Here is a 16803-nt window from a genome sequence, read left to right on the forward strand (position 1 = left end):
AAATTATCTATTCTTTTACCCCTTTTAAAGTATATTTTTGTCTTATTAAAAATATATATTATGATATAATAAATAATAACCAATATAAAATATATTAAAAATATAAAGTAGAATACATTACTTTTTTTGGTACATGAAGCTGATGCTGACAGAATTTTGGAAGACTGTACTCTGTGTTCTTCATACTGTTGACAGGTGTTTGCTGAACAAAATTATCTTTCCTTTTTTCACCTGGACTTCTCTGTCATCCAGAGAATGCATTCTTGAGATGACAGAGTAGGAGGCATACTGTGACTAAGAGGCAGCTTTTCTCTGCGTGGCTAACCAGCTACTAAAATAGAACCTAGCCATGGGGCGCCTGGGTGGCTCAGTTGGTTAAGGGTCTGCCTTCGGCTTAGGTCGTGATCCCAGGATCCTGGGATCTAGTCCCGCATCCCTGCTCAGCGGGGAGCCTGCTTCTCCCTCTCCCTCTGCTGCTCTCCTTGCTTGTGCTCTCTCGCTCTCTCTGTCAAATAAATAAATAAAATCTTTAAAAATAAAATAAAATAAAATAAAATAAAATAGAACCTAGCCTCTTTGACACAAGTCTTTAACAGGCTGAGTACCCAGATCCAATGTTCAGGGTTAACGGCATGCCTTCGGAATCTCTAATGATAATATCCTAAGAGAAAAAAACAAGCCAATGGTAAGGATGCCCTCAGAATTTACACTTAATTAAGGTCGTTCTCATTCAGGAGTGGGCACTGCTGTCTCAGAGTCTAGTTGCTTGGCATTTATTTACCAGCATTTAGCTGCCAATTCCCAAGGGCCCCGGGAGGTTCAGGCCCTGGCTGCCTGACACATCCTGTCAAGTAAACCGAAGGTTTGATTTGTAAATCAGAATGTCAATGTCTTACAGGGAGAACTGATACTTGCTACTCAATCTGCCCACTTTCGTAGGAGAAGGAAGGCCAATGCAGAGCTTAGCAGGAACCGCAGTTGCTTAATTGCTGTATTTGAGTTGCTAGATCTGAACAAGAAATGGAACTAGGATTAGAATATTATTATAGGGCTTAGGTGGGGGTAGAGGGGATCGATCACTTAGGGTTTGTTGACTGCAAGTCACAGGAAGCAGCAGTGGCTGAAGGAACAAAGGGGCGTTTATGGGAAGGCCATCAGGGACTCTCAGGATTGACAGGAACCTGGAGATGCAGGCTGGGAAACAGCCGGGGAGTAGCAGTGATAACCACTGGACAGGGTGCGCAGATGGAGAGAAGTTCAGCCAGTTCCAGGCTTTCTGGCCCTCCGCTGGATCTATAGTAAGGAAACTCTGCTCTGTCAAGGCAGAACTACCTACAGAGAGGACATGGGAGGAACGAAGACAGATGTCCCTATTGCATTTCCCCTAGTTTTTAAAATTTCATCAGGCTTTCAAAATTTCGATTGGCCCATATCTAGTGGGTGGCTATACTATCTGCTAGAGTTGTAAAAACAAAGATAAGACCCTGCGTTCAACGACTTAAGAATCTCATATTTCAATTCATGTTAGACCAAGTTCACGCAGAGGCATACAATCATTCAGGATTCCACAAAGGAAGAGAGGCCATGGGGTCCGAAGGTTGGGGAAACACTTCAGAGGAGTGGCACTGGAGCTGGGCACGGGGGGCTGGCAGGATTTTTCTAGGGAAGTTGGAAGCATTTCCAGCTGGGATGTAAATAACAAAAGGGGCGCAGATATAAGAGCCTAAGGTGAACCACCCACCTGCTTAAATCCCCTCCTCCTTTTCCTGAGGTTGGGTTAACAGGGTTTAGTCAAATGAAGTTTTTGCAGGAAGAGGCCCCTGTGCTTTGAGGAGGACTAAGGAAATGGGGTGGGGGGTGCAGAGGGGGAAAGACCTATGCATTCCACCTTCAAGGGACAAAAAAAAAGTGTGCTTCTCTCTGTCCATTTGTTGTAGGGTGGGTGTAGGTGACAAACTGGGAAGCCAGGCCATGGAAGGTGTCCTCCCTTGATTTCCCAGCTCCAGGAAAGAGCTTGTTAGTCCCATCCAGACCGAGTGGGGGCCCAATGCTACTGGCAGCATCCAAAGGCCCCAAATCTTATGTTAAAGTGCTATTCACCCCAGGACAGCTGTCTGGGTCCTGCACAATCCATGTTTTAATGCCGGGCTCTTGAACATCAGACCCAATGTGGCAAGCATACATCATCAACGACAGTGATACATTGTTCCATTTTTCATCCCCATCGGTATTTATTAACACTGACTGGAGGCTCTGCCCTGACTTGAGGCTGGAGGCTAGAGTTGAAAAAAGTGAACGATGGACGAGGAAGTCACTTCTTCTCGTTAATGGCTTCTGTTTTCTCATCTGTAAAATAAAACGGGCAGGATTTAGCGCCTTTGTTTTGCTATGTTTCTTGCACTCGGTGAGCTGACACATAAAATCAGCAGCAGTTTGCCCTTGTGTGGGTGGGACGAGACGTGTCAGGGGCTGAGGGGAAAAAGATGAGAGCTGTGGCTTATCCTTTGCCACCTTGGAAAGAGGGGCCCGCTGCAAGGCGCCCAGGGATGCAGCAGCTCTGTGCAAACTAGAGGTCTGGTATTTGCCAGAAGCTTTGGCATAATGCAAGGAGAAGTAGTGCATAAGTGATGTGATGGAATTATTGCTGACCATGAATTTCCTGTCCAATTAGTGAGGTGCTGTGGGGGTTTCATTTAATTGGACCTTTCCCGAGCCATCTAGGTTTATTTACCATGTTCCGTTGATTTGATCTCAGGGGAGGAAAGGGTGGCATGCTGAATTATAACAACCTTTTGTGAAACAAAGTTCTTCCTCTTTGACCTTTGATTCCCCTTTCCCTGCGTTGTGCTTCTGCATTTCTTCAGGAAGCCTGTGTCACAGCTTGTTTGCCACCAAAGAGGGCACTCATGTTGGACATTTTCCAATGTCTGGCACATTCGTCCCTCTGCATTCAAGTCACAGCAAATGTCTGGAAGGGTCTTCTGAATCACGTGCCTGGAAGCTCCTTGGGGTTCAAAGAACAGTCCATACATATCTTGGCATCTCACCTTACCCTCCCCCAATGCCTCCTACCCTGTTGCCTGCTAGTAGGAGGAGTTCAAATTTCTCTCGAAGGTAACATCTCAAAAGTCTTTATAGGTATACACTGTGGCTTCAATGGAAATCGTGGATTTACACAAGATCCAGGGGATGCCTGGCAGAATTAGCCACAGTTTCAAAAGGATTTAAAGTCTTTTCTGCCAAGGTAGTTCCTTTGATATATAGCAGGATAAGTGAACCAGGGAAAGAGAGAGACTTGTTTCATTTAATTTGTGTTTCAGGTAAGTATCCGGAGTCCTGAGGAGATTCTTCAGGTCCTCATTTCACACCTGTCATAGTTAAAGACCCGAGCTCATAAACCCCAGGCCCCTTTGCTTTGGAGAGTGGTTGCTCTCTCTCTTAGCAGCTTCACCAAGGCCCATTCTTCTACGAAAACGTTCCATTGTTCAGATCAGGGAGCAGGTAGGAAAAACGAGCTGTAAAAATACTTTTTTCTATTATACAAGTAATGAGAAATCATTTTAAAACTTGGGAGAAGAGAGACAAAAGTTCATTCCTAGTATCTCTACTCTAGCCCCCTGGTTTTCAGTGTGGTCACCAGAGCGGAGGGGAACTTGTTAGAAATGCACGTTCTTGGGCCCCACCCAGAACTAGTGAATGGGAAACTAGGACTGTGGGAATTTATGCTTTAACAAGTCCTCCAGGGGATTCCGATCCCAGCTAAAGTTTGAGAACTGCTCCACCAGCAGTCCTATTCTGCCATGGGTTCTCTTATTCACCCACTTACCCTGGCTTGTCACTCTGCCTTCTCCTTACAACTTCGGTCCCCATGTGGGGACAGCGTTCAAGTTCTTTTTTATGGGCTTCTCAGTCCAAGAAAACCCAGGAGAAGTGGCTGGTCACCAAGAACACAGAAGCCATGCAGCGCTGCTCTCCTACAAATTAATCTAATTGCATCAGTATTTGGCTTTAGCCCAGCCGTGTATATTTTGTTACATATGTAGTACTTGCACGATTTAGTATTATGCTTTTTCATGCGTAATGCTTAGATTGAAAATCCTAAAACCACTATCATAAGTGAATGGCGAGTTCATATTCGGGCTTTTCCGTATGTGTAATCAGGATTAAAATGCTATTACTGTAGTAAAATCCCACATTCAATTCTATTTACCTGGCCAGCTTTAAGGTTTAAAAATTTTTCCCTTCTTTTTCAATTGTCATCAGACCAAATAAAATAAAATAAAATAAGTTGTTAGCTTTCCCTAACGTTTTGGAGGCTTAAGAGATATTGAAACCAGGAACCAGGGCTGAAATGTTTTTTGTGACCAACTAAGTGGGCGCAAGGCAGAGAAGGAGCAATGACTTATTCATTACCCCAGACGGAACGCCTCCTTCCCAGGCTGAAGAAACGCCAGGCTCAAAGGGCGGACGGGCCAGCTTCAGGCAGTGCCACTGCGGCTACCTGGAAGCCCAGCAAGTCATCTGAGTCGTGCCGGTGTCCGGCCTGCCAAGCTGCAGCGACCGGCCCGCAGTCCCCGGGAGCACAAACCACACTCCCGGGGAGAGGGACCGCCCCTGGCGCTCTAACCAGGAGGCCCGCCCACGCGGCTGCCGTGCAGCCAGAGCTCCGCGGTAGGCGCCCAGGTAGCGCTTGCCGCAGCACCTGCCCCGCCAGCTCCGCGCCCCGGGCGGGGCTTCCCGCGTCCCCTTTAAGAGGCCGCATCACCCGCCCCTGACGTCAGGGTGTCTCTCCGCACGAGCCCGCGTCCCGCGCCTCTCCGCGCCCCCGCGCCCACAGCCCCGGCGGCGGCACGACGAGCGGCCGCCCGGCGAGCGCGCCGCCCCGCTCGGCCCTCCTGTCCCGCTCCGCCGCCGCCTCTTTCCGGAACCCGCAGCCGCCCGCGCGTCCTCCCGCACCATGTCGGTGGCCGGGCTCAAGAAGCAATTCCACAAAGCCACTCAGGTAAGGCGCGTGACAGGTGCGCCGCGGGGCGGTCCCGGACGGAGCCGCGAGGGGCGCGCTCGGTGCCTGCAGCCAGCGGGGAGCGCGGGGACCCCGGCCTGTGCCCAGCTCGCCCTCGCCGTGCTCCGCATCGCCCGCCCCGCCTGCCGCATCCGGGGGCTGGGAGCCCGCCCTCCGTCCCCCACCTCCGGCTAGGGTGAGGCGCTGGGGACGCCCGCGAGTCCCTGGCGTCCCGCCTCGTCGCCCCGCGCGCCGCCCCCGCACCGCCCCGCGCGGGAGCGGCTGGGAGGGGACCGCGGTTGCACGGTCGCCCCGGCGTGCGGGTGCTCCAGCGGCGCGGTGGAAGATTATGTAAAGTCGTCTCTTACCCGGTGACCTTGCGGTGTTTTGCCCCAGCTGTCCCGGGATGTGCTGGCACGAGCGGTGGCCCGCGCTGGGGGTGACTGCGGTGATGCCCGCGGTCTGCGCTCTTCCACTGTGGTTTCTGAATCTCTCCTTCCATGGCTCCAGAGCAGTGGGACGATGGGGCTTCCTTCTGGGAAGCTCATGCGTTAACTTTTCCTTGGAGAGCTCAGTGGTGAAACTCCTTTGAGGCCAAGGCTTGACCAGCAGTTTGTGTGTCTTTAAGCATTTCCCATGAGTTTTATAGCCTTAACATAATCAAATCATTATTTATTTCTAAGTATTATTTTTAGTGAGCCTTTTATATCTCGAATGTGCCCATATTTCTCTGTGGGGTTAGTAAGCTGTGATTACAAGTTACTTAATTCAGATTCTAATACTTGAAATTTCCTTGGGCTCTGTTGAAGAATTTTACATAGGGAAAGATAAGTGCATACTTATACTGTGACCCATTTCTTATGTAATGAGGATGGTTACTATTTTTTTTTTTTTAACCTTCTGGAACAGTTCTAGTTTAAGGGATCTTTAGTTAAGGACTTTGTTGATTTCTTTAAGTATTTCTTATTATTTAGCCTTAAATATTTTTTCATAGTCTTGATTAATAGTGAGTTTTCTCATAATTTCTCAGAAGTAGTGAGGTTTTTCCCAGGCTACCACAATAACAACCCTATTTTAAACCACATCCAGAAAAGGTGAGGGTTGTGTTTTACAGAATCTTGGATAAGTTAGGGGGACAGATGCAGCATGAAATACATCTTGTGTGCATCCACATGTATCTCTATCACCATAGACTTGCCTTTGTAGAATCAGTTTTATCTGTTAGTTTGGGAAATACAGAAAACTAAGATGATTTCAGTAAAAATACGCATTACTGTAATTAGTTTTGCTTTTCCAGTTGGAGCTTTCTGAGTCCTCTCTGACAGATGTTTGTAAATATATTTGTAAAAATATTGTTGGTGTAATATGGAAGGCCTCTAATAACTTGACAGTTCGAATTCCTTTAGGTTTACAGTACAACACGTGCTACCATGAATTCTCAGGCAGGACTTCTTTGAAGTCACTGACCTTTTTAATTCAGGTACTTGTCACTTCTCTAAAGCAGACCTGAGCACTGAATTTACCAACACCACATCCCTTCTTCACTTTGATTCTGAAGACTTCCTTTGCAAATCTTGGTGCCCTAAAAGGCAGTTAGGAACCTTGGCAAAGTCTAAGGCTTGACCCCACCTCTGCTGTCAGTGATCTTGAGCAAGTTATTAAACTTTTGAATGTGTCCTTGCTAAATGGGGTTAATATCCATTTCCTAGAATTGATGTGAGTATAAATGAGTTTGTAGAACACACATAAGAACTGTTCAATAAATGCTATTAACGTTAAGGATAATTTCACTAGTATAAAATACTGTCCCTTATATTAGTAATGATGACACATGAGGAAATTATGGAAGCTAGGCTTTTTAGTTTTGCTGTTTTAACAACAATCAGATGGCTTCATTTCAGCCAAATCCTGAAGTTGTATATAACACTGAAGTTTAGAATTGGATCTAGAAACTAGAATTGTGGTATGAAAGGACTTCTTAGATTGTTGGAGGAGGTCTGCTTGTGACAAGATTAGTATTTCTCACACCTGATTCAGATGATGAATCACTGAGTCATTTTCTTTTTACTGAAAAGCCTTTCATTTTAGAGGTGAAAGAACACACAATATCTTATCCATAACTTAATGGAGCATAATCTTAGAAAGCCCCAGGCAAAGGTTATTCTTCCTGCACATTTATTTCTATTTGAAGGTGTGTAAAGCCAGTGCTAATGTTTGCCTGTGACGAAGATATTAGGGGACATAGCCATGTCCTATTTTTTAAGCCATTTTCCCAGCTCCATGAACATGATCTTATCTACAAAGTAAGCTTTACACCTAGAATTATTTCCTTTTGAGAACAGATATGCTGGATTATATGGCCAACGTTCTTAAGTGAGTTCTTAAGTGGGTCCTCTTTTTTTTTTTAAAGATTTTATTTATTTATTTGACAGAGAAAGACACAGCGAGAGAGGGAACACAAGCAGGGGGAGTGGGAGAGGGAGAAGCAGACTCCCCGCCGAGCAGGGAGCCCGATGTGGGACTCGATCCAGGGACTCCAGGATCATGACCTGAGCTGAAGGCAGTCGCTCAACCAGCTGAGCCACCCAGGCGCCCAAGTGGGTCCTCTTTAGGCAAACATTTGTTTCTATGAAATTGAGTGTTTTGCCTACATTAGTGCAGGATGATATTTTTATTAATAAAGCACTATACCTTTGGTGTTTGCCCACTAATTTGAAATCTCTAATGAGATGTGTCAAGACTGTTTTCTTCGTTTAGAACTGATTATTTCTACCTTGTTGCTGACAGTTATTTTTAATATCTTTGATATTTGGAGGTGAAAAAAATGCTTTTGCTAAGGACAATTAGAGTGGAAAAGCCTTTCAGTTTGAGAATATATTAACAGCAAACATTGATCTTCATTTTACTTTAATATGCCTTATTACTTTATTGCTTATAGATATACTTTATTACGCAATTACAATAAATAGCGTGCTCTTTTTTTTTACTGTAAAATAGAGCAAATGAACATGTATTATTCTACTTCTAGTGAATTTTACTCATATTGAGATTTCATTTGAGCATGAATAATGTCAAGTTTTTTCACTTAGTTTAAATTGGAAGCATATCAGTTAAAAATAGCTGTCTGGTTCCAATTAACATGCTGTTTTTATAAAATCTATACTTAATTAGTATTATTATTTTTTTACTTTATCAAGCATTTATTGTGGACATACCTTGCTTTATAGTAACAGGAGAAAGTTTGTTACAGAGTAAAATTTATTAGGTCTTTGTGTTAGTTCTCTAGAGCTGCCATAACAAAGTATCAAATTGAGTGCCTTAAACAACAGAAATTTATTGTCTCACCCTTTTGGAGCCTTGATGAAGGTGATAGTAAGGCCATGTTTCCTCTGAAGGCCCTAGGCAGGAGTCAGGCTTCTTTCCTAGCTTCTAGTAGTTTGTTGGCAATCTTTGGCTTTTCTTGGTTTGTTTATACCTCACCCTGATCTCTGTCTTCTAGTTAGCATGGTTTTCTCCCTGTCTGTGTCTAAATTTCCCCTTTCTCTGGGGACACCAGTCATATTGGATTGGAGGCCCACCCTACAACAGTATGATCTCAGCTTAAGTCATTACATCTGCAATGACCCTATTTCCAAATAAGATCACATTCTGAGGTATTGGGGATTAGGATTTCAACATATAAAATTTTTGGAAGCAGAGGAAACATAGTACAACCCATTAACAGACATTCTTTTCTTTTTTTAAAAGATTTTATTTATTTATGTGACAGAGAGAGACACAGCGAGAGAGGGAACACAAGCATGGGGAATGGGAGAGGGAGAAGCAGGCCTCCGTGGAGCAGGGAGCCCAATGTGGGGCTCGATCCCAGGACCCTGGGATCATGACCTGAGCTGAAGGCAGACGCTTAATGACTGAGCCACCCAGGCGCCCCAACAGCCATTATTTTCATGAAAGCATTCACCACAGTGTTTTTCTAAATATTGTCTTTAATTTAACATTAAAAGGACAATTCAGTCTGTAAATAACAACTTTATTGCATTGAATGAGATGTGCTTTCTTTCTTTCAGTGAGTTTGGTTAGGATATATACCTATTATAGACTATATATCTTCTATTTTTTGTTTGTTTTAAAGATTGATTTATTTTAGAGAGAGTGTGAATAGTGGGGAAGGGCAGAGGGAGAGAATCTTCAAGCAGACTCCCCGCTGACCATGGAGCCTGACAAGGGGCTTGATCCCACAACCCATGAGATCATGACCTGAGCTGAAACCAAGAGTGGGATGCTTAACCAGCTGAACCATCCAGGTGCCCCCTTCTGTTTTTTAAATGATAGAACTCATATTTGGTTAGGTTGTGTGTTATGATATAGTCTGGTGCATGATTATGGTCCCACTCAGATTCATCAACTAGAAAATTTTAATTACATTGGTATTTTATGCCTGTTTATCTAATTTTTTCATGCTTTCATCATACTTAAAACTCTGTATTTTTTTATTTTTATTACTTCCCTCTTTTAAAGATTTTATTCATTTATCAGAAAGAGAGAGAACACAAGCAGGGGAAGCGATAGGCAGAGGGAGAAGCAGGCTTCCTGCTCAGCAAGGAGCCCAACGCAGGACTCAATCCCTGCACCCCGGGATCATGACCTAAGAAGCTCAACCGACTGAGCCACGCAGGCATCCCTAAAATGCTGTATTTTATATAGGTGCTTTGCTCTGGAGAATGTTGCATAAATCTGTTTATGCGTTTATTGATTTGGTGAGACTTCAAACTTGTTAAGATATTTAATTAAATATTTAATATATATTAAATATATATTAGTTTTAATATATATTTAATTAAATTATAATTCGTTATAACTTTGAGGTTCTCAGTTCCTTAACTGCCTGCTTTAAGTGGTAAAATCTCTGCTACTTTCAAAATTTCAAGTATGACTTATTAGTTGACACAGGGTTTCTATACCTGCAGTCTTTGTCAGATTCTTAGCCTGGTGTCCACAATAGACTGTGGAGGGCCTATGTATTTTCTAAAATTATATGTCACATTTTGTATGTGCATTTTTCTGAGCGAGAGGGTTTTTAGCCTATCATCAGCTTCTTAAAGGAATTCCTAATTCCTATCCCGCCCTTTCCCCCATCAAAGTAAAAATGCTCTGTAACAAATTGATCATGTCATCAGGAGAGAATGGGGCAGTTCTTACAGTAACAATCACTGCATCCATTCTGTTACTGGGCTTTAGAATATCTGTTCAAAATGCAGTCTTCTCTGAACTAATTTTAGGGACAATCAAATATAAAAAACCTTTCCAGAGGTGTCAGGATTGAATGAGATAATGTCAGTGAGAGTACCATGCTTGCATAATAAGGATAACCTGAACCATGTTAAAAAAAAAAAAAAAAAAAGGTAGTGAGCTCTAACTCACTGATGCACTTGGCAAATGGATGTGTGGTGGGGTTTGAAATGAAAGTGATTTCCCTTGAGAATGAGATTCTTCTTGATTAAGTTTTTGTTGTTGACACAGTTACATTTTGCAAGCCTTTTCTCCCACAGTGATTCTTTAGCTTTTTTTTTTTTTAAGGTTTATTTATTTGAGAGAGAGAAAGCGCACAAGTGTGTGCGTGTGCACGTGCCAGGGGGAGGGACAGAGGGAAAGAGAGAATCCCCAAGCAGACTCCTCACTGAGCGCAGAGCCTGACCTTGGGCTCCATCCCAGAACCCCAAGATCATGTCCTGAGCCGAAATCAAGAGCTGGCCACTTAACTGACTGAGCCACCCAGGCACCCATTCTTTAATGTTTTAAATTGAATTTAAATGAGTTTTGGTTTCAGCCTTCTTGAAAAATTGTGATGTACCTCCCAAATTAATTAGAAATACCCTTGAAAATGACATCAAGACTTGGTTGGGGAAAATGGTTATTGTTTTGAGGAGAAATACCATGTGGGAGGGAGGGACTTAATGTTGGGGCATGAGGGCAGGACTTAAGTTTGCAAGCAGAGTCCATTCTGCCAAGCCCCTTGTGTTGCAGTTGTATTCCCAGGGCATCACACAACCCCAGAGCTTTCATTGGAGTTGGTAGCTTGAGGAAGTGAGAGAGGAGGGCAGGACTCATTGAGAAGGGAATAAGGAGAACTGGGGGAGGTGGAGTTTAAGAACAACTCCAGAGTTGAAAGGAGTGGGGCTTTCCTTCAGAAGTTAAGGCCAGGCGGGCAAGATTCTAGAGGATAAGAAATCAGAAGATTTCCTTGACTCTTCTTTTTTTTCCTTTTATTCTTTTGATCCTTTGTACCCTTGTTTTGTTCTGCATGTGGCACCAAGAGGGGACACAGGAGAGGCTCAGGAAAATGAAGTTTATTAAACTCACAGGATTTAGGGAGACAGAGACACTGCATACTGAGGGGGCCGCATAGAAGGAGGGCCAGGGGAGTGGGCTCAGCCAAGCAGGTGGGGAGCCAGGAGAGAGTGTGAAGACCAGTGGGTAAGTACTTTTATTGGAATCAGGGTGGGGTACACAAGAGAAGGCAGAGGGGATTTCTTTGGTGCATTTGAATGTTACTAGGTCATAGTCAGGGGCAGGCAGAGAAAGGAACTTGTGGTGAGGCCCGCCTTATCCCAGTGGTACACTTGGTCACCTGGGTGGGTTGCTCACAGCTTGTGTATGTGGGGATGTTAAAGCAGCAAGAAACAAAATATGAAGAATTATAATTTTACAGGACAGCCTTTCTCAGTTTTTTTTTTTTTTTGGTTTAGATTTTCTTTATTGCCCTAATCCCTTTGGACTCCAAATGTTTAAAAGTGATTTATGTGGTCTAGGGGCACCTGGGTGGCTCAGTCAGTTAAGCATCTGCCTTCAGCTCAGGTCATGATCCCAGGGTTCTGGGATCGAGCCCCGCATCGGGCTCCCTGCTCCGTGGGAAGCTTGCTTCTCCCTCTCCCACTCCCCCTGCTTGTGTTCCCTCTCTCGCTGTGTCTCTGTCAAATAAATAAAATCTTTTAAAAAAATAAATAAAAGTGATTTATGTGGTCTATAGTGGATAATGAAGACTAAGAAGAGAGCTATAGCTATACTTATTAAAATGTCATGATTGTAAGACCCTGTCAAGTGCTCTTGCAGACCATTGATAAAATATTTTCTTTTTTTTTAAAAGATTTTATTTATTTATTTGAGAGAGAGAATGAGATAGAGAGAGCACATGAGAGGGGGGAGGGTCAGAGGGAGAAGCAGACCCCCTGCTGAGCAAGGAGCCCTATATGGGACTCGATCCTGGGACTCCAGGATCATGACCTGAGCCGAAGGCAGTCGCTTAACCAACTGAGCCACCCAGGCGCCCGATAAAATATTTTCAAATGACACTAAATCATCAGCTCTGTCTGATGCTTCAGGAAATAAATTTACTGTTTATGAAGATTTTACATTTAGTACAACTTCTAAATTTGGAGTATGATGTTCTAGTTGCTTTGCTCTCACCTCTTTCTCCCCAGCCCCAGGTCAGATCATATATGGTATGGATGACTGTGGAGGAGCTTTCTATAATTTGTGAGAACCAGCTAGCTCCTAGGAGGTTTGCTTTGGTGCTCGGTCTCCTCAAGGACCACCAGGCAGTATTTTGTGGCTTCTTCTGAATAATGATATCTGAAAGAAATATACATGTCTTTCTTATAATTCAGACTGAACTTTCCCCATAGATCTTAATTGGAGCAGTACCATAATGATAAGAAATATCTCCGTATCAAAGTACAATACTTGTTAGGCACACGCGGCTAGTTTGCCTGTGCTTTTGAATGTTCAGGAATATATTGTCCATAGTGAACACTCCCATTTGGGAAAGGAAAGAATGGGAGTCCTGGCAGTTATTGTCCATACGGTGATGTCACATGGGTAAGCGTTGTGAAGTACCAACCCCTAGAGCAGAGGAAGTTCCTTGGTTTTACCCTGGTTCTGCAATCAAGAAGAACTCTTTTGTTCTTTCTTCTATCTGGCCAGAATCTAGAGAGGGTGCCAGGGAGTGTGACCTCTGTGGGAGCTACAGAGCTTCTTTAGTGGGCTTCCTGCTTATTTAATATTTGTGGGTTGTTTTACAGTTACAGGCTTTTCACTACTCATGGCTCATGGCCGATTTGGGCCATAAAATTCTTTCAAAAACTTAGGACACTTCTCATCTGTTTTCTTCTTGTCAGTTCCATCTGCTCGTTACCACAGTGGAATATTTTTGGTTTCCATTGATCCAATGGATTTTTTTTATATGTTATTTCAACCGGTAGTTTGGTTGTGTTAATCTGAACTTTGCAAGAGCACTTCATGCTTTGGTTTAAGCAAGAAGTCTTAAGGGATGTTTATTGCTCAGAGCTCTTTTCATTCTTCTTCCCTGTTGTTTCCTTCAGGGATCCAGGATGACTGGGGGGTTCTTCCATCTTTAAAACGTGGTTTTCAAGATTGCCAAAGGGAAAGACTATGTTGGAAGGAGTGTGGGAGATTTCTGTGGGCCAGGCCTGGAAGGAGAGAGTGGTAGGCAGGATACTAAGACCCTCCTTGACCCTCCCTCTTGTATTGTCGCCTCCTCTTTGAGTGCCAGTCATCCTGTCACTTGAAAAGATGTCCCTCCTGAAATTGTTACTTTATATGGGAAAAGGGAGATTATACGTTTGGGATTAATCCAATCACATGAACCCATTAAAAGCAGAGCATTTTCTCTGGCTGGTTGTGGAAGGGGAAGTCCGAAAGATTGGAAGCATGAGAAGGATGTTAGACGTGCTGTTGCTGTTAAAGGTGGAGCCCCATGTGAGGAGGAATGTACTCAGCCTCCAGCAGCAGAGAGCAGCTTTTATTTTTTTATTTAATTTTTTTTTTTGAAGACTTTATTTATTTGCCGGAGAGAGAGTGAAAGAGAGCACAAGCAGGGGGAGCGGCAGGCAGAGGGAGAAGGAGGCTCCCCACTGAGCAGGGAGCCCGATGCGGGACTCGATCCCAAGACTCTGAGATCATGACCTGAGCTGAAGGCAGATGTTTAATTGACTGAGCCACCCAGGAGCCCCAAGAGCAGCATTTAGATGGCAGCCCGCAAGGAAACAGGGACCTTAGACCCACAGTCTTAAGGCACTGGATTCTGCCAGCAACCTGAATGGAAGAGAATTCTTTCCCAATGTCTGCAGATAGGAGCCCGATCTGTCACCTTGATTTTGGCCTTGTGAGATCCTCATTGGAGAATCCGGTGATGCTGGCCTAGACTTTTGACCTGTAGAACTGTGCGCTAATAAATGGCTATAGTTTTCAAGCTGCTAAGTGTGTGATAATTTGTTATGCAACAACAGAAAGTTAAGAGAAAAAAACAGTCACTCCTGTTTATGTTCAATTGCCTGGAACTTCCAGCCAAACTGTGGAACTCCTAAGTGCAAGGGAGGAAGGGAGGAGGCTGGGAACTGTAGTCAAGCAGTGTACCCAGAATGTAGAACTGAGTGTTGGTAAAAAGCTAGAAGTCTTTGCCATCTCTTGTGCCTGTAATACACTCATTTGCATGTGTGCTCGTGAGTATACACACACATACACATATACAAAATACACAATTTAAGTGTAATTTGCTGAATCAACTTTTCTTATTACATAAGGTTCAGTCTTCCATATGCCTTTTTTTTTTTTTAAATATTTTATTTATTTGACAGAGAGAGAGACAGCGAGAGCAGGAACACAAGCAGGGGGAGTGGGAGAGGGAGAAGCAGGCTTCCCGCCGAGCAGGGAGCCCTATGTGGGACTCGATCCCGGGACTCCGGGATCATGACCTGAGCCGAAGGCAGACACTTAACGACTGAGCCACCCAGGCGCCCTCCATATGCCTTTTTAAATACATTTGATATTTTATAGATTTTTTCCCCCCCTTCATTGTTTAGGTTTTTTGATATTTATGTTTTCCTCTGATGAAACACATGCTTCTTTTTGTGTTTCCCGATCAATTGTAAACAGTGAGGCTGTTAATTACTTTCTGAGCAGCCTCTAAGCCTGGTAGTTCAGTGACAGCTTCATTGACCTTGGAGTGGAGAGACTGTAGAACATGGAGGAGCTTTTGGAATTACTGGTCTCCATCAAAGCCTAAGAGATTTTTACTAGTGAGAGTAGAGTCGTTGGCTGTTCACCCAACATCTATTTCTGTGCTTGGGGAAGGCCTGTGGCGGCACAGACATAAATGAAATGCCCTTATTGAATATGGACATATGAAACAGCTACATGGAAATGAGAAGTTGTTCATTAAGTGATTGAGGATTGCAGGTGCACGTGACACACTTTGTGTTGTTTGTCTGTGAAACACTCCATGCTCTGGGACATGATTTGCGGATCCATGACCATGAATGATTTTCTAAATGCAGCTGGTGGACAGAGCCAGGCATATTTTGGAAAGGATGAGGTCTGGCACCCTCAGATGTCCTGTAAGGATGTGGTGTCAGTTGAGCAGCTTGGCTGGGGAGAGAACAGTCAGGCATGGTCTCGTGATGAAGTAACCTGAAGGTGGAGCATCTTGTTGGAATTGATTACAGAGTGGGTACAGCTTTCACCCTTATTCTCTGCATCTGCTGCTTACTGAAGTGACCCTGGTGTGCTTCTGTATGTTGAGTGAATGCTGCATATGGTGGCCTGGTGGACACGTTTATATTATTTATTGAACTGCTTAAGTGGCTACTTCTAGGCAAGACCTACAGATCCAAACCCTTTGCTGGCTGTGGCTTTCCTCCATCATGTTTGTAGACTGACTAACATTAAGTACTTTCTGGAGATATTCCTCACTAATACCATCAAGATTTTACTCATGAAAGTTGATATCTCTTGTTCCCCTTTAAATTAAGTTTAACAAACACAGTTGTTTGTCATTAAATTCTTTCCTGTTCATCTCATTCAGTTATGCTCTGTGCATCTTTGGTCCCTTTGAAACTCACAAATCCAAAATCTTTTGATTTTCCACCGTTTTTGGTCATTACCTTCACCTTAAGCCCAGTCCATACTTTTCAGAGAGATACTTACAGTGCTCATCATTCATCTGTTCTCTAAATTTCTCTTTGTAGACATGGAAACCACCTTTTTCCTAGCTCCAACAGAAGCTGGGAAAGCTTGTCATTATTTACAGAATTTACATGATCACAAAATACTTGAACATTTTAGATGCATTTTATTCATTTTTTACAAGCTCTTTCACCTTTGTATGTCTCAGATGTACACATAAACTACCTTAAATGAAGGATGTGTCTTAAACAGCTTATCATAAAATCTATCAGTACATTTGTCTAAATCTGATGATTGTTACTCTACTTTTATGAGGCAATGAATTACGCTGGTATCTTATGCTGTGTGTTAATCTAAATTCTTATAATCTAAATTCTTGGTGTCTGATATCATTGTGTCTCCCAGTTGCTGCCATGGATGATTCAAGTGAATTTAGGCAGTCAACTTTTGTAGACTCTTTCCCTATGGTTAAGATGGAGTAATTTGTCCCCCAAATTTGTTACTCAGTTTTATCTTCACGAGTTTTGGGCATCTGTAGTCATCTTTACATTATTGACTTTACTTTAAAAATGAATCATTATATCATTTTCATAAATGGAAAAACCACTATCACTTTTCATAAATAGAACTATAGGAATTATGGGGCGCCTGGGTGGCTCAGTCGTTAAGCGTCTGCCTTCGGCTCAGGTCATGATCCCAGGGTCCTGGGATCGAGCCTCGCATTGGGCTCCCTGCTCGGCGGGAAGCCTGCTTCTCCCTCTCCCACTCCCCCTGCTTGTGTTCCCTCTCTCGCTGTGTCTCTCTCTGTCAAATAAATAAAA

General features: G+C 43.6%; 1 protein-coding gene and 1 long non-coding RNA gene across 4 annotated transcripts in view; one reads left to right on the forward strand and one right to left on the reverse strand.

Moving 5' to 3' along the window:
• Positions 1-2203: 2203 nt before the first annotated feature.
• Positions 2204-5792, reverse strand: LOC145717194 (uncharacterized). The gene is made up of 2 exons (XR_014140265.1): positions 5371-5792; positions 2204-2346 (listed from the first exon to the last, which is right to left on the reverse strand). It is a non-coding gene; the product is annotated as an uncharacterized LOC145717194 (long non-coding RNA).
• The window catches only part of SH3GL2 (SH3 domain containing GRB2 like 2, endophilin A1), a 201339-nt gene continuing 189369 nt past the window's right edge, over positions 4834-16803 (forward strand). Inside the window, exon 1 of one of the 3 annotated variants that reach the window (XM_081804129.1) lies at positions 4834-5002. In XM_081804129.1, the coding sequence (XP_081660255.1) occupies positions 4958-5002 (45 nt within the window). In that variant the 5' untranslated portion in view covers positions 4834-4957. The remainder of the gene's footprint in view (positions 5003-16803) is intronic. The other 2 variants (XM_081804130.1, XM_006729353.3) reach the window with 2 other exon arrangements.

The sequence above is a fragment of the Leptonychotes weddellii genome, chromosome 14, assembly GCF_054177405.1.
Source record: "Leptonychotes weddellii isolate Sample4059 chromosome 14, ASM5417740v2, whole genome shotgun sequence".
Taxonomy (NCBI): Eukaryota; Metazoa; Chordata; class Mammalia; order Carnivora; family Phocidae; genus Leptonychotes; species Leptonychotes weddellii.